At 44.1% G+C, this 22,398-nt stretch overlaps 1 protein-coding gene across 2 annotated transcripts in view; it reads right to left on the bottom strand.

Annotated features, from left to right (window-relative positions):
* The window catches only part of COG2 (component of oligomeric golgi complex 2), a 45,254-nt gene extending 36,073 nt beyond the window's left edge, over window positions 1-9,181 (bottom strand). For both annotated transcript variants that reach the window (XM_084828109.1, XM_084828110.1), the window contains exon 1: window positions 8,964-9,181. In XM_084828109.1, coding sequence (XP_084684235.1) covers window positions 8,964-9,035 — 72 coding nt within the window. In that variant the 5' untranslated portion in view covers window positions 9,036-9,181. The remainder of the gene's footprint in view (window positions 1-8,963) is intronic.
* Between the last annotated feature and the right edge of the window lie 13,217 nt (window positions 9,182-22,398).

Consider the following 22,398-nt stretch of genomic DNA (forward strand, 5'->3'; position numbering starts at 1 on the left):
ATCTCACCCAATGTTGATATATCTTAAATATAACCAGCACCCTTGTGACAGATTAGCGGAGACAACTCATTGCAGTTTCTACTTATTAAAGAACACTAAACTGAAAAACTCTTCAGATCTCCAATAGAGAAAAACTGTCAAGGGAACGTCGTTAGGGATAGGACAGCAGGTAATTTCTTATTATCTATAGACATTCTGTAACAGTAGTCAGCAACATTTTGACCTGTAACCACATCCTGCAATATCCTCTAATTTTTGGTAGTAGATGCCCACCTTCCTTTCTCACTGGGTATATACACACTGAGTATATATAACTAGTTTACACTACATATTTAATACTACTTTCATACTTGTTAGAGTGACATGGCTTCTACAAAGAATCCTTTGTAGACCGTAATGGTGTTAAGAAGTCTGCTAGAGTTTCCTATCACCCCGCTACAGTTCACAGGCTTCCCTAGGGAGAGGGAATTAATGATACCACAGCTCACATCTGTAGTGTAGATATGACCTCAGTCCCTCATCTTTCTCATTTCAAAATACACAAATAAAAAGAAAATGGTAGTACCACCAGTAGTCAAACCCACTATGGCCCAGGGGGGAACTGAGTTATGGGTCATGACCCACCACAGTTCTATCAACTAATGTTCATGTACAATTCTATAGATTTTCAAAATACCTGTAAAGAGGGAGAAAAATAATGCATGCTGAAGATCTCTTAATACATAAATAATGTTTCTAGAATGTACTTTGGCTAAAATAATCAGTTAGAACTACAGCAGGGATGCCAGTTAGGGTCCCAGGCCCCAGAATCAATTTCATCTATCCCCTGGTGGCCCTATCAAATTTTAATCAAGGTGGGGTTACAGGTTTGTACTCATTTGTAAGGGGAGAAATCAAGCTATAAAGAGATGGGAATACCCTACAATCTACTGTTACATCTCTCCTTGAGTTTTTTTCTTTAGTATTTAGAACTAAAATTACATACAAAAAATAGATACAAATAATTCAAACATTAGTAGCATCTCCCCCCACTCCACCCCACCTATTTGTCTTACATAACAAGTACATTTTGCCATCCGAGCAGCTTCCACAGCTTCTTTAGCTACTTTCCCACCCTTGCAGCACATGTTTGTTTCCAAAATTGAGTGTACAATAAGTGGAGCTGTTGCAATTGTGTAGCAGATCGATTGCCCTTTTTATTGCCTTGTTCTTTAAATAAAGCTTGGATAAGAGAGGATTTTGTAATCAAGAATTACTTGCAACACATTATTTATCTTAATTCAGTATCTCTTAACCAGTTTGCAATACCACCATGTGTTCACGAAACCCCCTTTCCAGATGACACTTCCAAGACCTGTACGAGTATGTTTTCTCTAGGCTGCAATCCTATACACACTTACACAGGAGTAAGCTCCATTAAACTCAGTGGGACTTACTTCTAAGTAGACATGCGTGAGATTGCACTATTACTCCTTTTACAGGGCAACCTATGCCTGTATGCTCAGAAATGCCCCACTGAATTCGATGGGACTTACTCCCAAGTAAATTGAATTTAGGACTGCAGCCACAGTTTAGCTAATATGCCAGTGAACATGCCAGTGATATGTCACTGAAACATCGATACGAGTTTTCCAGTGACATTTCTTCCATAAATATTGCTCCAAAATGTCCAAGAACTCTGAACCGGTATCGTCATTCTTTGGATTATGTATCAATATTGCCTTTAACATCTAGCAGTATTTTATATAATTTTGATATTAAATGCCTTTGATCATTTGATTATTTCCCCCCCCCCCAATCTATTATATTCTTTTTCATGAGACTCACTACATATCGTCTTAACTGAAAATATCGAACCCATAATAGATCTGGATAGAGGAATACATCTGATCTTAGATGGGGCTGCACTCCCCCTGAAGGACCAAGTGTGCAGTTGTAATCTTCTATCGGTGTTAACTGGGGTGGTGGTGGACAGGAGGTGGTGGTGGACAGGAGTACTTTTTACCAGCTTAGGCTGGTACGCCAACTATGACCCTATCTGAAGAGGGAGGATCTTGCCTCAGTTATTCATGCTCTGGTGACATTCGGGGACTACAGTACTGGATTCTACGTGCGGCTGCCTTTAAAGATGATTTGGAAACGTCAGCTGACGTAGAACATGGCCGCCTGGATATTGGTGGGAGCAGGGCAATCTGCTTATGTGACACCAATACTGCACTAGCTGCATTGGCTTCCAAACCCAACTTTAAGTGCTAGTTTTAACCTTTAAAGCCTTTAATGGCTTGGGCCCAAGTTACTTGAAGGACTGCCTTCTCCTGTACCAACCTGCCCATACTCTGAGGTCATCAACAGAAGCCCTTTTCACCTGCCTATCACCAAAGGCAGTTAAGCTGCTGAGTATAAGGGAGAGAGCCTTTTCATTGGTGGCCCCAGACAAATGGAATTGGCTTCCATCAGCAATTCATCAGGCTCCTTCTTTGCAGGTCTTGCCACAGGTTTTATTGGTGTAATCTATTTTATAGCATTTTACTGAATATCTGATTGATTGATTTTCTATTATATATGTTTTGCATAGTGTTGTATAGTTTTTATCTTGTTCCCCCTTTCGAGTGGGTTGTATGTAGGGATGGCAGAGAATTCCGCTACGGATCACAGTGAGGCTGAATGCCAGTGCATTCGGCCCCCCGAACTCTGTGGCGGAACGGCCTGCCCCCCGCCCCCCCGCGGATCCCCCCCGGGACAAGATTCACCTGGGGCAGATCTTCTGGGCAGCAGCGGCGGCGGCCAGTCTTCCGACCGGCTGCCGCCACCACCATTTCCACTCTGGTAAAAAAAAAAGAAGAAAAAGAAAGACGTGATAGGCTACGTAAAAATTTACATAGCCTATCATGGCTGGGTGGGTTAAAAAATAACAACAACCGCGTACGCAAATGGCGGTGGCTACGGCTGCCGCCATTTGCATTCCTTATTTCTGCCCTCTTAATCTACGTAAATATTTACGTAGGCTATGACGGCGAAAATCAAGGTGAACACAAATAGCGTAGCGGGCGCTATTTGCATCCCTTTTTGATTCCCCGTTTTAGCCTACATAAAGATTTACGTAAGCTAAGACAGGGAATCAAAAAGGGACGCAAATAGCGCCCGGTACGCTATTTGCATTCCCCTTGATTTTCGCCGTCATAGTCTACGTAAATATCTACGTAGATTAAGACAGCCAAAATGAAGGAACGCAAATGGCGGCGGCCATAGCTGCCGCCATTTCCGTACACGGTTTTTTTCTTTTACCCAGAGCCCTCCGCAGCCGGAAATCTGGCTGCGGACAGCTCTGGCCTGGCTGGCTGCTCTGCGGAGCTGCCGCGGAGCACAGCCGGCCGCAGAGGATTCCGGGGGGGAGGAACGGAGCGCCTCCCCCCTGGTGAGGATTCCGGGGGGAGGGACGGAACGTCTCCCCCCCCCCATCAACATAATCCGTGAACAGGTAAGTGACTTTCGTACATCCCTAGTTGTATGTTAAAGGCAGCCTAAAAATCCTTTAAAATAATAAATAAATAATTATTGCAAATCTTTTTTCTATTTACTTGCTGAGCTATCATTTCACTTTTTTCATTAATTAGATCTCCTGTTATATTTCTTCTACCCTGAAAACAAACTTTGTTTCTTCTCTAACTGAAAAGATGTCTTGCAGAAGAAATGAAACAGCTGACAACTGAAATGTACTTACTTTCTCCCTATATGAATTCAAGCTATTGTCCCCCAAACCAGGATGCTCAGGGTGAACTTGAGATGGAAAATAACAGGGAAGTCTCCAAACAAGGAAATGTTTTAATAACGGGTGACTTCAATTACCCCCACATAGACTGGATAAATGCATGTTCCAGTCACGACAAAGAGGTTAAATTTCTCGATGCCCTAAATGACTATGCCCTAGAACAGTTTGTCATGCAACCAACCAGAGGGGAGGCCACCCTGGATTTAATCCTAAGTGGTGTCGCCCAGGACCAACTATGAGATATGAATGCTGTCGAACCAATTGGAAACAGGACTGCAGTGCTATCAGATTTCATACATATTTATGTGGTACATTGCCAAGGAAGTTCAACACAGTCACATTTGACTTCAAAAGAGGAAACTTCTCTAAAATGAAGGAACTGGTAAAAAGGAAGTTGAAGGGGGTGGTGGTTAAGAGGGTTAAATCCTTACAAAATGCTTGGAGATGCCACAATACCACAATAACAGAAGCTCAGCTAGAATGCATACCACAGGTTAGGAAAGGTAACACTTAGTCCAAGAGGTCACCGGCATAGTTAGCGGGGAGTGTCAAGGAAGCTATTAGAGAGAAAAAAACCTTCCTTCAGAAAATGGAAGTCTTGCCCAAATGAGGAAAACAAAAGGGAACACAAGCTTGCACAAAGGAGATGAAAGCAGACAATAAGAGATGCAAAAAAGCATTTTGGGGAGCATATCGCTAACAACAACAAGGCCAAGAATAAAGAATTCTTTATTTCAGAAGGAGGAAACCAGCTGGGGAGGCAGTTGGACTTCAATTTTGTTTCAGGATTGGCTTGTCTGTTTTCCATCTTCATAATAGTGCAGTTACAGGAATATTGCTTTGTTCCTGCTCTTTGAATTTTGCATGTAATGTCCCAACTATGGCTGAGTGCAGGTACTTCCTAGCTGGGAAGTCCTTACTGCTGGATTGCATCATCCAGGAGGAAATCAGCTTCTGTGGGAAAACACACTCCTGCACCTGAGACCATTGCCTGGAGAACAGAATGGCCCCTGAACGTTCAGAAATTACCCACCATGACTGTAGAATAATTTCAGCTGTCCTACGTTTTGCCATGTTCACAACTGCACAATATTATTTTTAATTTTTTATCATTATTATAAAATTGTAACCTTGCAATTCAAGTTAGGTGTCTTCAAGATGTATGGTTCGACAGGCAGTTTTATTCCTGTTGTAATACTGAAATGTAACTCTTGAATGATCATAACTCAGAAAATGGAAGAGAAACCTAAATATGTTACTATCAAAAGATGGCGTTTTCTAAGAACATTCGTGCCTTCAGCAAGGAGAAATTAACCTGATGATCAGGGGGAAAATAACAATTTTAGGTAACTGGCAGATGGACACAGGAAGGACAGCTGCTACAGACTCTTCAGGAAGCAGTTAGACAACACACTTCCATTTCCTAGGGCACAATTTTATGCACGTTTAGAGAGAGAAAAGTCCTACAACTCCCAGCATTCCCCAGTGCTGGCTGGGGAATGCTGGGAGTTGTAGGACTTTTTTTCTGTCTAAACATGCATAGGATTGTTCCCCTATACACTGTTGGTCTTCAACTATGGCTGGAACCAAAACTGGTTTAAGGCTCAGCCTAGGGTGATCACACCAAGTATGCACACCATTTTGTCATCTTAAAGAGAGAGAGGGAGAGACGGAAAGAGAGAAGGGTTGGAGGAAGAGAGAAAAAAAGAAAAGAAAACCAGAGACAGGAAGAGAGAAACAATTAGAAATATTGATTAATACAGTCTAAAACTAAAAATAGGTTCCATTTTGCAAGTTGGCATTAAAGATAGCTCCTGGGTGTGAAACAGCTGATATTTGAGTGCTTCCAGATAGAAAGCTCCTAGCATTACTAGTCAGAAGGTACTGTGCAGCAATTCCATCTTTTTTTCTTTCACAGATGTTCTGTGATAAGAAAAATGATGGAAGTGATGGGAAAACACAGGAGGGTTATCAGTGGAAGATGACAACTTTTGGATCATCTGTAAAATTCTATGAATGAGGCAGTGCAATGTCACAATAAAAGTCTCATCTAGAACCAACCCATATATATGAAGCTGCCTGTTACTGAGTCAGACCATTGGTCCATCTACTCAGTACTGTTTATTCTGACTGGTAGTGGCCAGGCCTACTACCCAACACCATTTACCTGGAGATGCAGAGGACTGACTGGAACTTTCTGCATACAAAGGAGGTACTCTGCCACTGAGCTATGGGTTCTCCCCAATATGTACCCATACATGAGCTGTGTACATCATACAATGTTTGATATGAAAGGAAGACTGTTTTGAAATGCGCAAGGTGTAGATTTGACCTTTGCCTGAGCACATTGACACCATGCAATCGTTTCCTTCAAAAATTCATTACTAATATGATTCAAGTTTCTTTAAATATCTTATATCTGAAGAACAAAAACAACAGGAAATTTGCTTTCTAGACAGTTTTTTTCTCACAGGACCAGGTAGAATGTGCATTCAAATAAACAGGGAATTTATCTGGTTTGTTTTTTCTTTTCTCCCTGCAGTCAGAGAAAACTGAAGCTGGCTCTGTGAGGCCCCAGGCCTGTAAGCAAGGTTGTAGTAGTTTTACAGAGGCACAGAGATCCATAATGCTCTCTGCTTTGGTTCATTATTAGTAGCAATCCCTTGCAAGTGGGTGTCTCTGCAAAGGACAATATAGTCCCCTCTCAGCACATTCCATGCTAACGAGCCTGGCGCCATTTATCTTGTCAGGACCTAGGATGAGCCTGAGAAGTGAAGCTTTGTTTATCTTAAACAGGACAAGGTGTATGTGCTGGGAAAGTTATGACAGTCTTGCTTCTGCTAAGTATGTTATTAAGCGCTGCCAAGCACTGCCAGGCTATGCAGAGAAAGTTGTAGATAACTTCAACACACATGACTGATGTTTGCATCTGTCATATTATCTCACTGCTATGCATGCAACACATGTATGATATAATTCTTTGTTCAGAGCTGCTGTCTGATCCAATGACTGGGTACGCCTGTGTGCTGTCAGTAATCAATAAAGTCTCTTTGTAAGAAAACCCGGACCTGACTTATCACTTTCTCGGCACCTCTAAATTCTGGAAGCCCATGGCCGGAGCATACACGCTCCCTATCACATTTCACCTGGGGATGAAATGCTGCCGAAACAGGCCCTTTCTTTTGGTGCTAATTCTACCTTCCCTTCTTTAGTGCTAGGAAAGTGGCTAAAATACTGAGCTGTGAACCAGAAAGTCCCCAGTTCACATCTTCTGACATGAACTTACTAGAAGCAAGGCACTTTCTTTTAGCCTCAATCTCCCATTTGCCGTATGGAAAGAATAATACGGACCTACCTTTTGTAGTTGTTGTAAGCACTACTGACACACGTGTGAAGGCTATGAACACTTTGAAGTGCCATATAGATGCTAAATATTCTTAATATAATATGATAGGATCCATCTTCCAAGAACCAGACAACTCTAATTCAATGATTAAAAAACCTCTGCCTGTTTAAGACTAGATTTACAGAAAACTCATGTTCCTATCTCACAGAATCCACATGCAGAACAGTTCCCCCCTTCCCACTGCACCCCCCCACTCCAATTTGCTCCAGAGTTTGGGGGACCCATCCGGAGCAGATATGGAAGGCACACAGAGGATTGCAGTGGGGAGGAGAGTAAGGGGAAGTCTGGTTGCGCAACACTGAATTTAAGTGTAAGGCTGATGCCTTAACATACATGCCCCATAATCAGTAATGATGTTGTGCAATATCACAAATTGTGCTTGCTTAAAACGTATCATGCACCCATACTTTTCCTTGGTCTTTCAGGCCCAGATCCAGATAGGCGAGGATGGAAAGTCTGGGACCAGCAAAAAATAGCCCTTCAATATATTAATTTGACAGAATGAGCTAAAGCAACAGAAACAAGGCCAATAATGATGCACGTTGCAACACCATCCAAAGAGCCACTCTTCCCTTTTTCTGATCATCTCCTTTCATATCGCAATTATTTTACACTGTATCCACTACTCTGTATGAGTGGCTAGATGACCTTTTGAAAGAATATCCCTTTCCCTAGATATGATAGTATCTAAGGCCATAATAAGTGGTCCTTTTGTCAGATGCCTACCATCAAATCCCCTCCAGCATTTTTAAAAGGTATACTTGTTTTACATCCAGTGAACGGGAAATGCATAGTATGGCAGAAGTCAAGTCAAATGACCAAGCTACTTTTATGCGGTCTGGTGGCAAACAAAGAATTCTTGAAAAATTGTGTATTTACTTAGACCAACTTTTTTGTAATTAGATAATGATGCATTATCTGAATTGTAGCTCATCAAGAACACTGACATGTCCAGAATTTCATGATGCAGTGCCTGTTAGTATGATTGCAAGATCCACTTTCCAGGTATGACAGTATGACTGTGGCAAGTGGAATATGAGAAGCTAACAAGTAAACTGCAACATATCACCAAAAGCTTTGTGTATCATCCTTTCCACCCGCACTCAAAAATAAAAACACTACTGTATGGTTGCATCAGATCCATATAGAAAATACCCTGATTCTGGCATCTACATCATAACATGGCACACTTATATACTTACTGTATATTTACAGCGATTTACACATACATAAGAAGATCATCACACATTAACATGCTAGAACTACATGATTTCAGTGACCAGCCCTCCCCAACCTGGTGCACTTGCACCCAATACATCTGGAGGGCACCAGGTTGGGGAAGGCTGCCCTCAACCAAAGTGATTTCCTTGTAGGAATTCGATAATGTGTGCAAATATTTACCTACTTGCACTCCTCACTACCAGAAAGGGGGGGTGGGGAGGCTGAACAGAAACAACGACATATGCAATGTTCACCTTACAACCTGAACCCCACCAAGGACAAAAAGGAGTTATACCGCTACTTTGCTTTGTAGGGAGGGGATCAGAAGGATGAGAGAGAGCCTGGCAAGCTTCCGCCTAGGTCTGTTAGGCCTGCAAAATTCACTCCAGCTCAGTCAGTCTCCTCCACACCCCCTCAAATAATTTTCGTCGCTCCCTGCCCCACAGAGCAGCCCCGCTGCTGCCGCCGCCGCCGCTCCGCAGCCTCCTTCAGGGTCGACCGCGGCCCAGACCCCCGCGGACACTGAGACCCCGCCGCTTATGCCCTCCTGTGGGGCGGCCCCCGCACCTTCATGAACTCGTCCTTGTCGAAGCACAGGTTCTCGGGTCCCCGGGGCAGGTTCATATTCCACGTCTCCATGGCGGGCGGGCGGGCGGCAGCCCCCGTCAGCCACGTCTCCGCCGGCTCCTCCTCAGGTTAGGCTGACACAAAATGTACGCGCGCCACACTTCCGCCAGCACGGCGACGAGGAGACCCGGCATCGGCCGCCTCCTGCGCTCGAGTGCGGCCTCCAGCGGCTTCCAGCCTCGCTGCCGACACTGAGGAGGGAACGCGGGCGAGGCCGGCGCCTCGGGGTTCTGGGGCTAGGGGGCGGGTGCGTGTCCGTGCCCAGCTCGCCCCCGCTCGCCCCGAGGGTGCAGAGCGGGGAGGAAAGCCAGGCCACAGGTCTGGCCTCAGCCCCGGAATCTATTTTCCAGGCCCGAGCTCGGCACCAGGGTATGTGAGGGGGAAACGTGTAAGACAGTTAGCTTGTTTACCTGCAGGTTGGGTAGAAAGGTGGGGGCAGAGCACGTGCAGAGTGCTTTTCCCATCTCACTGTTCAGTCAACTTATGGAGCCCCTTATGTGTCTGATGTGAGATTCCGACATAGCTCTGATATAAGCTGTTTATTGGAATTTTAGTTGCTGTTCTACCACAACAGCAATAAATTAAGTATAGCCAAGCAGGTTGTATACCTAGAATGTCCTAAACTGGGGGAAAGTTCCTGCCTGGCACTACCACCACACGCCTGGTGAATATGGGAGGGGAAAAAAACCATGAATCACAAGTCTGTCTATGTATGTATGTATTTGTTTGATTTTCTTTAAAATTAGTTTTACACCACCTGTAAGGGTAGAAGCCCTTCAAGGTTAAGGTTTATATTTTATTGGGCTGTTTGTTTTAGGAACGGACAATACAGAACTCTAATGACTGTCTCACAGTTGGGGATGTGGTGGAAGAAGGACATCAGTCATGCTCTATAGCATGGGCCTCTCAGCTGGAATTTTTCTAGGGGGGAGGGCAAAGCTGCAGAGCAGTTTGTGGTTGTAATTGGCACACATAGCGTGCACACTGCTACAACACACCTGTGTACTTTGTGTGTTCTCTTTGTTGCTTAGCATCACATCCCATGAGACTTAGAAGCCTACACAGAATAGTAGAAGATCCTGGGAACTGAACAGCACTAATGCAGAAGAGAGTGATATTCAAGAAGCACCATGAACTTCAACAAAACTTCATTTGGAGTGAGAGATGAAAAAATACACACGTAGGAACAAGAGAAAAAAAAAACCCAAATGCACAGAGTACAGCTATCTTAAGAATATCATATTATATATTGTATGGCATCATTGCTCTTATAACATTAACAACTTCATATGAATCATCCTAGAATGATTTCTATGAAACAGTGATGAACACTCTCTCAAACAGTCTTCCTCAACCTGGCGCCCTTCAGATGTTTTGGACTGTAACCCCAACATTCTGGACCATTGGCCATGCTGGCTGGGGATGATTGAAGTCCTAAACATTGGGGAAGGCAGCTCTAAAGAATAGCGGTGGGGTCTGTGGGGAATGTCTTTAGCAGTGGAAGTATGTGTATACTTTTATCAGGGTGTAGGGTTCTAGTGGAGCCTGGACTACTCACTTTACTAGTTTTCACATTGTTATCAGCCACTTTTTATATCAGTTAACAATACAACTTTTGCATGGCCTGAATTTTGAACTAAAGTTCTTTTGGAATTGCATATTTTTCCTTGAATTAAAAAGCCCTAATAGCATCAGAGAACAGGTCTATTTCTGGTAGATCTGGTGACTGAGCAGCGATAAGGCCTGGGTACCAGGTCTACCAAGACAGGTAGATCTAGCCTCTGAGAGATTTGTATACCAGGTCAACCCTCTGTTGTTTCTCAGGGCTTCTCCACACAGGGCTTTTATCCTGCAACTGAGATTGGTTACTCATGGAGGTTTGTGGGTCCCTTACATGACATCATCAACCTGCAGCACCTCTCCTGTGCTTTCCAACCATTTCCGTGGCTTTATTTGAAACAGAGATAATGAGGTAATAAAAAAATTAATGTCTGTGTAAAGAGAGAGTTGTGCTATAACAGTAGCACCATCTAGTGGCTGTATAATGAAACATATAAAATTTGCAGATAAGACAACCTAGGGGGGAAAAAATGAGGAGGTGTGTGTAAATGAGCCAATCGTAATCTCACAAAGAATCTGGAAGCAGAGACCCTGGTGAAATTGTGGGATAAAAAACTTGGTGTTGAGAAGCCCTCAATGGGTAGAGCTTGTGTCCAGACAATGTCCATTTCTTGGAAAAAGGGAGGGTAAGGGGAGACATGGTAGAGGTGCACAAAATTATGCATGGTATTCAGAATGTGGATAGGGAGACATTTCTCTCTCTCTCTCTCTCTCTCTCTCTCTCTCATAATGCTAGAACCAGGGGCCATCCCATGAAGCTGATTGGTAAAAGATTTCAGGATAGATAAAAGTACTTCTTCACACAGCACATAGTTAAACTATGGAATCCGCTACCACAAGATGTAGTGATGGCTGCCAATTTGGATGGCTTTAAAAGGGGGTTAGACAAATTTATGGAGGAGAAGGCTATCAGTGGCTACTAGTCTGATGACTATTTGCTACCTCTAGTACCAGAGGCAGCATGCCTCTGTACACCAGTTGCTGGGGAACATGGATGGGAGGGTTCTGTTGCGCTTGTGTCCTGCTTGTGGGTTCCCGGTTGACAGCTGGTTGGTCACTGTGTGATCAGAATGCTGGACTAGATGGACCCTTGGTATGATCGAGCATAGCTCTTCTTATGTTCTCATGTAATGGCTTTCCACCCATAGCTGAAACCCTCAGTTCTTTCCATGACTTGCTTCACCTCTGTAATGGCCCTTTCAGCTAGAGGCCATTACAAGGTTGAAGGACATGGTCAATATTGGGATGTGGGGGTGCGGAGGAGGGGATGACTCGCTCAGCTTGCAGCCTAGTGCTAGGTTCTGCTCTAAAGGGAATGCACAATTGATTCAGGTACCTTCACAAGAGGTTTCTTTATTTCTGCATGAGAAAACACTAACTTCTGTGGAGCTACATGGCACACTGTCTCAGCTGCAAGGCCAACACTAAGAGAGAGATGGGGAGGGGTTCCACTTGGGCCTCCTGTGAGAGCAAAAAATGGCAGGTTTCCTTAAAGAAAACCTCTCTCTCTCTCTCTCTCTCTGACACACACACATACCCCAAGCCATTCTAACCCTTAATGAATTGCACTGCTGCTACAGTCAATTTCACAGTCCCATCTGCATTTCCCTAAAACACCAACAGCACTGGACAACTGCAGAGTTGTCATACACTACTCTAACACACACCCCTCCACAACACTGGGCTACTTGTAGGACTTCTGTAACTCACACTTTCTCAGCCACAGCCCTGCCTCCTGCAATATGGGTATTATAATGATGAACTTTATCTGTACACAATGTCAAGGTAATTTTTAAATGTTTATAAACTCATACAAATATATTAACAAGATCTGAGTTAGAAAGATCATGAACGTATGTCTTTGCTGCTACCTTTTGTTTTTTGGTAGGCACTCTACTGCCCAAATCCAGCTACAGGAAACTCTTGGATTTTTAAATTGTATTTTTATGAGGCTGCAACTGAAGTCCGAATCAGCTCCCTGTGAGTAGCCACGGATGTAGACAAAACATACTCGAGTGGTGGGTTAAGGACAGACTTTTACTGGACATATAACAAACTTACATCTCAAGGTAAGTTGGCTGAGGTCAGCATCACTTGCAGGAGGAAGAAGATAGAAAAGTAGAGGGACGAGACAAGGAAAAAGGCAGAAGGACCTTCCAGGGATCCCCTCCCATCTCACTCAGGTACATATTAATCCTTCAAGTTCAGGTTAAGTGACCCATGGCCCTAGTCCTGCCAACAGCAATTACGGGGAAGACCACAAAAAGGTTTAACACACCCAGAAGATTTAACCCACCCAGATAGTGGGTTTGTTAATGTTACCATTGCTGTGACTCCATTCATCAGCTAACACACACACCCTCCCCGGGAGCAGGCTAGTTTCTCACAAAATGAATAGTGGGTGCACATTTTGCCTTGTACCTCAAGTTCTATGAGAGCTAGAGACTTGCTTTAAAAAAAAAACACCTGGGAATCTGGAGATTATGGCTTATTCCCAGGGCATCAATTGCCCTTCCTTGCCCCTACCTGTGGATGTCCATGAGCATTGGATGAAATTTGCAATGGCTGTCCTCATAATGTGACAGTTAGCCATCTCTCCCTTTCCCTTATGTTCTTCTCTTTCAACCCTTTCCCAGCCTTTGTCGGTGAAAGTGTAGGGTTTTAAGGTGCTTTCACATACCGACATTAACAGCCCAATCCTATGCATGTCTACTGGGGGTGGGGGGAGTTAAGCCACAAAAGCCAGTGTACATAAGGAGTGCATCTTCCCTTGTGATTCCAGAACTGGCAGGGATTGTCCTTACAAGCAAGACCCACACACACACTTCCCAAATGGGTGATGTGTTCTCCCCACACTTCCCCTCACCTCACCTGTGGGCTGGAAAGTTACTCATTAGTTGATTTTAAATTAATGTGAAATCAGCCAGGGGCCCATGCCAGGTGGAACTGGATGGGAAGCCAGTGATTCACAGTCAGCAAGGGACCCTGTCAAACTAATGCTGTTTGCTTTACAAGGTAGATGCTCCCACAGGTTACTAAACCAAGGGCATAGCAGGCCATGGCTCCTTGGCTGGGCCTGCCAGAAAGCCCGCTCACTGCCCTTTCCAGGTCCACGTTCCACCATTTGCATTACAGCCACTCAACTTAGCTCGATGGAATCCCTGCCTGCCAACTCTAGGTTTAATTTACTGACCTTCCCTGGCTGGCCTCACCCTCCCGTGTTGTGGGGAACTGGAGAGGAGACGGAATAGGCATGGACAGCACAAGGTGCTGTTGCCACTCTCAGAATGGAGCTACTTCAGCATGGAGGAAGTACTACCGCTTTGCCTTACGAGGAGATGCTCCTGCAGCGCTGGTTAAACTCGAGGGCACCCCCCTCCCCTCCCATGTTTTATTTGCTGATCTGTTCTGTCCTGGGCCTTGCCCATGTGGTTGGAAACTGAAAATAGAGATAGACAGGGCAGGCACAGCACAGCCGCTGTTGCTGCTCTCAGAATGACGTCATGACTGGAATCCAGGGACGGGTGGGGTGGGGGGAGTTGCACTTTCTTGCCCATGCTGTATGGGGCTATAATGGAGAATAAGAATAATTAATTAATTAATTATCATTGTTTTTGTTCAGTCGTTGAGTCGTGTCCGACTCTTCGTGACCCCGTGGACCATAGCACACCAGGCCTTCCTGTCCTGCGCTCTCTCCCGGAGCGTGCTCAAGTTCATATGCATTGCATCAGTGATGCTATCTAGCCATCTCATCCTCTGCCGTCCCCTTCTCCTTTTGCCTTCAATCTTTCCCAGTATCAGGGTCTTTTCCAGTGAGTTTTCTCTCCGCATTAGGTGGCCAAAATATTTGAGCTTCAGTTTCAGTATCTGTCCTTCCAATGAGCAGTCAGGGTTGACTATTGAATATTAATTTGGAATTCTTAGGGAGCAAAATTGTAGCCAAATCTCTGTTGCCCAACTGGAAGCAGAGAGATTGCTTGAAAGAGAACAAGTAGCATCAAAGTAGGCTGTGCAAGGCAACACACTTCAGGTGGCAGATTTGGGTTCTGCAATTAAAAGGTAGCAAATTGTGAATTATTTAGGTTATATTTTTGCTGCCATGGGGTGTGTATGTAGGGAAACCCGGAAACGAAGGACACAATCAGCTCATAAGATTTCCTGCCTTAGGGCATCTCTTCCTCCAAGGAATATTGTAGAGAAGCCAAATTAAGTTTATTACATCACACATTATTATATTGGTAAGCTATCCACTCTATTATTTATATTTTATACAATCTATAGAAATCTTACATATAATGTAATTCCAAAGATGTACCTTCTGTCACAGCACTTTGTCTAGCCAGTACATAAACAGAAACAAATCTCCAGGCATCTCACCTGTCATCCATTAATAATAACATTAATAAAACTGAACATCTCATCACGTTTCCTTGTCATATTTCTTCTTGTATAAAATATTGTTTCCTTAACATTAGTGAAAGGAGATATCCAAACTTACTTTTTTCTTTTGAGTTAAGAAATCTGAAGAATGATCAGAAATCAAACTGTTCAGCTGAGCTGTATACAGCCAGGCATTTCATATATAACTTTCCCTTCTGTTCTGCCTCTTTACCTAAGCCCTTTGTCAAAGCCAGTGGCAGGCCTGCTGTCTGGGCATTTCTGCTTTTTACTTAGGGGTCAGGACAGATTCACACCTGCATGCTTATCACTTGTTACTCAGGCTACAATTCTAAACATATCAGGGAGTAAGCCCCACTGAAAACAGTATGACTTACTTCTGAGTAAAGATAGATAGGATTACATTGTTACTGACTTACAGAGGGAGCAATCCTATGGCCGCTAGTCAGCAGCTAGACAGCCATAGGATATGTGGGTTTCCAGGAACTGACCTCAGAGCCTGCACTCTGAGGTCGGTTCCCGGAGAACTGACCTCCCCCCACTTCTGCACTGCCTCTGAGGCAGTGTGGAACAACCCTGTGATCCACGCTCGCAAGAGGAGTGCGGAGCGGCTGAAAAGGGGCGTTCAGGGGCAGGGAGGGCGGAAATGCCTGTACGACACATCCAATGTATGTATGCTGGATGTGTCCAGTGCTGGACACATCCAGCAGCCTCCTCCCCTGCTCAGCCTTCCCGTGGCTAGACAGCTGTAATCGGCTGTCTAGCAGCAAATGCAGGGCAGGAGAAGCACAGAGAGAATGATCCCCTCCATGCTTCTGCCCTGCATTGGATAGACGGTCACCTCTGAGTTTGGAGGTGGCTGCCTAATCCCCATAGGATTACACCCTTATAGTACAATCCTAAGCATGTCTACTCAGAAGTAAATCCAATGGCGTTCAATGGGACTTATCCCAGGTAAATGTATATAGGATTGCAGCCTTAATGATCCATTTCAGACACCATATTCCAATCCTCCAAACCAAAGTTTGGTGGATTCAAAATGTGCTGCAGGCTTACACTCTCCCTTCCCTGATCTCCGCCTCTCATGCACCAGTTCCCTCTTTCATTTCCTAGTCTCCTCAAGCCATAGTTTGCAGTGACATCCAAAATGGGCAAACTATAGTTAGCATTAACCTCCAACCCAGGATTTAAAACCATGGTTTGAAACCATCATCATCATCATCTACCGTTCTACACTGCCCCATAGCCAAAGCTCTCTGGGCAGTTTACAAAGGTTAAAACATTAAAATACAATATGCACATTTTTAAAAAAGAAATGAGTTTGCAAACCATGGTTTGGAGATTAGAACTAAGCATAGCTGGCTGATTAATTCATCACAATATACTATGTTTAGAGAGGAAACCAGGACTTGGGATGGGGGGAGAATCTCTGTATAATGGAGGAGGTTCATGTGAGTCTGTGGCACATTCCCGTGGTTTGGAGGATCACCTAAATTGAGCCAGTGACTTTGCTGAGAAACATAAGTAAGGTCACAATCCTATGCATGTTTAGATAGAAAAATGTCCTGCAACTCCCAGCATTCTCCAGCTAGCCTGACTGGCTGGGGAATGTTGGGAGTTGTAGGACTTTTTTTCTATCTGAACCTGCATAGGATTGCATCCTAAATAAAGTTGAAGTATGGAGATAATATTAAAATATTCTACCATAAAAATAAGTTGGATCAACCTTTTGCTCTCAAGCTGTATTCTGCCCAACCGGGACAAATTATCTAAAGCCTCTGTCTCCTCTGTCTCCTACAATCTATCCTTTATCTCTCTCCTGTCTCCTCTCTCCTCTATCTCCATCTCCTCTATCGCTCTCTATCTCCTGGCTGTGCATTATCACAATTTATCACATTAGTCAATGTACGTTAAACCAAGTTTGTGGTGCCACAAGAAGGTTGGCAGATGGATTATCCAATCTGAACCTACCCAATTTATGTGCATTCTTTCATGTCCTGCTACTACCTGGCCTGTCTACTCCCCACCCCCACCCCTGGTTAACTGTGAAGTAGATATTTCATTCAGCAATGTTACATTCTGACTGGACAGTTCTTTGTCATAGTATATTTCTGATTTTCCTTCACAGACAAGCCCTGCATGCATTGATCATTACCGTTGTTGTGCTCTTATCTGCAGGCTCAGCTGCATTCTGTGGAGAGATCTCTCTTCCACATAATCCCTTCAAATCTGTGGGAAATTTGTGTTTTTAATTACCTCTTAAGGGACCATCGAAGTATTTAATCTGCCGTCCTTGGGTGATGCCAGATTAATAGGTACCTGCCCTCCGGGAAGCCCTTGGGAAGACCACAGGTGGAATATCCAAAAGTCATTAAAAATTATTTTCTTGTAGCAGAATGGTTACCAAATTAAGGTGAAAGCCAGGCATGATTGGCAAACAATCTGGAGAGTACTAGTTTGTAATGGCTGCAATTGTTCTTCTGCCTGAACAGAGTATCTAAATAAATCTACCTTGATGTGATAGTCACCTTTATGTTGATGATAGAGTCATTTTTCTCCTGAGGGCTCCCTCTGACTAATTTACCATCTTGGAAAAGCTCTCATCCCAAAAGACATTAGTTAAATCAGACTACAAATAACCATTTTTTTTGCCTCGGGTCTCATAAACTTTCTCTTGACATGTCTGCTTTCCTAAAGAGCATTTTGTGATTTAAGCAGCAGTCCAAAAATATGCCAGCGTGGAGCATGCAAAGTCAAAGGTATTCTCATTACTATGAAGGGATAGCTTGTCCCAAGAATCCTAAGGAAATTATGACTTGAAACATGACAGTATACTCACTAGTGTGAACACTCCCCTCATGACTGGGCCAAGCCATTTGGTAAGCAGCTTATAAATCTTACATATGGCTCTAGCATGTTGCTGCAGTTGCCCAGCTACAACCCTCTCAATCACCATCCCTAAAAATGGGGTGTTCACAACCGGGTGATAGCTATCACAAATCCTTGGGTCTAGGGAGAGCTTCTCCAGGAGCGATGAAGGAGGTACTCCCTCCTTCAAGACAGCAGGCACAAGCAGTCACACTCCTTCACACAAGCCGTCAAAGGGCTGTATTTCCACATTTTTTCAATGTACACTTAATGGTAGAGAGTGTTTTAAGTGCTGCTGCTAGTAACTTTGAATGGAGATTCAGATGGAAATAGTGATTCTTTCTAATTAATTTGGAATAAGAGAAAATAGTTTTGGTATGCTTCTCTAGGTTCTATTCCAATTTAACCATGACCTTCCTGATAACTTGCAGGGGGGGAAAGTAACTTATCACTATCAGCGCAATAAACTGTACTGTAATAAACTTTATGTTTATCATTATCTTTCATACCTTGAGGGCACAATCCTATTCAGATAGGCAGCTGCCTCCAAACTCGGAGGCAACTGCCCATCCAATGCAGGGCAGGAGAAGCATGGAGGGGATTGTTCCCTCCACACTTCTCTTGCCCTGCATTTTTGGCTAGACAGCTGATTGCAGCTGTCTAGCCATGGGAGGGCTGAGAGGGGAAGGAGGCTACTGTATGGCACATTGGATGTGTCATACAGGCATTTCTGCCCACCCTGCCCCGGAACACCCCTTTTTGGCCGCTGTGCACTCCTCTTGTGAGCGCAGAGCATGGGGCTGTTACACGCTGCCTTGGAGGCAGCGCAGAAGTGGGGGAGGTCGGTTCTCCAGGAACCGACCTCGGAGTGCAGGCTCCAAGGTCAGTTCCAGGAAAACCAGATATCCTATGGCCATCTAGCCACTGTCTAGTGGCCATAGGATTGCTCCCTTAATGATTCTTTTCTTTTTTTAGCCTATACTAAGCCTACAGGGCACATCAAGGGACTCACATAACAAACAAACTAAAGGATATTTTGGTTATCCATGCAGCTGATGATTAATGGTTGAATGTTTTGAAAGGCTGATTTCCCCTCACCATTTTCCATTGTTGTGCTCCCAGTTACCTGAGGAAAACAAGATTTGGAATGTGGTTGCTGAAATGGCAAACTCTGTTTTAGTGAAAAAAGTTTGTCATTGAAAGCCCACATTTTGACATGATTTTCAACCTTTGCAAATTTCTGGATCAGCCCTAGTTATTTATCTCACTTTTATTCCATTCTTATAGGTAGATATAGTCTTCACCATTGAGTAGCTTTCAGGTACAATTCCAGAACAAACTGATATACTGAGAAATCCTTCCCATTGTACTTGTTACTTTATGTGCACTAAGAACTGGATAGCAGCTGTTACATGGCCATAAATTCCATTAATTTCAGTGAAATGGTTTGAATATTAATGAGAATTGGGACCAGCATAAATCTTTGGCATCAATCATGTCTGGTCCATAAAAAATCCACAGAGTCAAATTTAGATTCAAAGAATGATGGAAGGGATAATAACAGTGTATCTATACTAACCTATTCCCACAGTGGCAAAGTTATGTAAAAACATGTCCAAACCCAATTTACAACAAGCTAGATCAAGGCCATTTTGTCCAGTATTGTCTTTAAACTGATATGAGTACATGGAGTTACTACTGAGATCATAGTTTTTCTGATTATGGAGAGGGAAGGTAGTAATAAACACCAGCTGGTATAAATGGTGTTGCTTTCTTAGAAACTGGAGATAAAAATGCTATCCTTCCTGTTTTCCCAGACTGGCAGTTTAGTCCAGACAACACAGTTAATGTAAGTGACTGAAAGTGAAACAGAAGTCAGGAACACACTTAGAACAATATCTAATAAAAGATTATTAAGGACATTAAGTCTAGATAACTCAGGCAGCAGCAGAACTGGTATGAGTCTGAAAACATTCTCAGCATTTAAATGTATGGGAGACAAAAGGGTACCTTTAATTAAATGCATGAACTTTGCGAGTATATCCCTGCAGTGGGAAGAAGTTGGAGAGGATGGAAGCAGTAATGCAGTACCTGCAGCTACATTTATTACAGCAACACCAGGCTAAGAGGAACAATCAGCTGGTGCAAAACTAGGTCAGATCAGCAAGGCAAAATGAGCTAGAGTTTCTGATCCAGCTCAGCTGGGCTGAGTAGATAAATGGATATAAACAGACAGTTGTGCATAGAGCCAGATGTGGTGGTAGCCACTGCTGCTTCAAAAATTGGTCCTGGGGACTGGAACTTGGTTTACTGATGAGGGCAGTAGGATTGCCCCCCCCCACCTGATGTGTGGTGCTGGTTTTAGGAACTGGCTGCTGCCTCCTCTTTTATTACTCCTTTAGTCCCTACTTCGTAGTCTGATCATGTAGTTCGTAGCATTGCAACTAATGAGGGCTTAATTAAGAGTAAGGAGTTAATGTTCAACACACTTGCCTACAGAGTCTCTGGATTTGGGCACCTAGTTTGCTGAACACTGATCACACATTCATTGTTTCACATTCATAATATTTCCTCTTTGCCAGTGAGTCCCGGGGTGGAGTATTTATTCAAGTTTCCATCCCCCAGTAGGTTCTAGTGTCAAGTCTCAGCAGACTCGGGCAAGATGATAAACAGTTTCCTCTTTTTGTGTTTCTTTATTAAGACCACACATGGAAACATAACCTTCTGGTAGTAAACCCAAGCAGATTTTGCAGGCTTCCACATGTCCAACATATACCCAGAAGCCCTATGCAGGTGTTCAGCCTAGGCATGTGAGAGTTAAAAATGTGTGTGGTGGTGGTGAGGGTGCACATGCTCCCAATGTCCCCAAGCCTACAGGCACCTGTGTTTAGTGCTAAGGCCTGTGGGGCTGGAAGAGGTGTAAGTGTGTTCACTATATCACAACATTCTCTGCTGAAAAGTGTGTGTGTGTATGTGTGTGTGTGTGTGTATAGGAGGCACTCAGTTCACCTTACAGATGAGCATTATGAGCTGGACAAATGGATATCCTAAGCCAGATCATTACAGATTTCAGCAGAGTGGTTTTCCCACTGAGTAGCCACAATCAGTAGTCATATAACTCTTCTATTCTAGGGATGTCAGAGAATTCCGCCATGGATCTCGGATTCTGCACTGGCATTCGGCCCCCCAAAATCCGTGGCGGAACGAAGCCCCCCTGCCCCACGAAAGGCATGCGAAATGGGACACCTACCTGCTGCTGCGTCCGCCATTCGCTTCATCACTATAGCCGTGATAGGGTACGTAAGTACTTATGTAGCCTATCACGGCTAATGCAGGGATGCCATTTGCGTCCCTGTGGAAGCCGTGATAGGCTGTGTAAGTATTTACGTACCCTATCATGGCAAAAAAAAGGGAACGCAAATGGCGGTGGCTACGGCGGCCACCATTTGCGTTCCCCCTTTTTTTTTTGCCATAATAGCCTATGTAAATATTTACAATATATATGCGGCAAATGAGAGGCACAAATGGCATAGTGGCCGCCATTTGCGTTCCCTTTCCCCCCCCCATAATAGGCTACGTAAATATTTACGTAGCCTATCCAGGCAAAATACAGGGACGCAAATGGCGGCGGCTACAGCAGCTGCCATTTGCGTCCCTGCAGACTGCCCAGCGGCCGGATGTCTGGCTGCGGGTGACCCCAGCCGGCGGCTTCACGGAATCTCCACAGAGCAGAGCTGGCCAGAGAGAATTTCGGGGGGAGGGATGGAGCGCCTCCCCCCCACTGCAAATGTCCCCCTTCGAAAAGGTAAGTGACTTTCGTACATCCCTATTCTATTCATTGGAAGAGCTCCCAAGTCAACCATTATAATTTTCAGGGAGACGTGAGCTATGACACTTCTCAGTTAAGCACTGCCTAGAACAGAGGTGGTTAACATGCAGCCTATGGGTGCATGCACCTCCCTGGACTTTCTTGCACCCTCACCACCCCCAACTCACTGTTGCTGAATTGCTGCTGAATTTTTGGCAGCGCAGCAGTGATGGCAAAAAAAAAAAAATGCATTTTCACTTTTAAATGAGGCATACTTCCTTGGAGCTTCCTGGCGTTTGTTGTGGTTGTTGCCCCCACTGTATCGCTGCCGAATTTCAGTGACAATTCAGTGGTGGCAATGTTGGCCACAGGTGTGTGTGTGGGGGGGGTTCCAGGGGTGGAAAATTGGACCTGGACCTCTTGACCCCTGACCTAGAAGGAAAGCAGAAAGGTTGACAGGGAGGAGAACAGAGCAGAATCCGCCAACTAGAAGGGTCCCTTCTCTTATTGGCATGATCAGGTCTCCATGTTTCTCCCCCTTCAATCTGGCTTCTGGAAAAGGCTCCAGTAAATGAGCAACAGTCAATATGGAAATTTGAAAAACAAATTAATGCCTCCCATAACACTTCAGAATGTTGAAAAGGTCAACTAATATGTATGAATGTTATCCTGCTGCTATAA

The sequence above is a fragment of the Heloderma suspectum genome, chromosome 1, assembly GCF_057233095.1.
Source record: "Heloderma suspectum isolate Gila_16-S chromosome 1, 16-S_ref, whole genome shotgun sequence".
Taxonomy (NCBI): Eukaryota; Metazoa; Chordata; class Lepidosauria; order Squamata; family Helodermatidae; genus Heloderma; species Heloderma suspectum.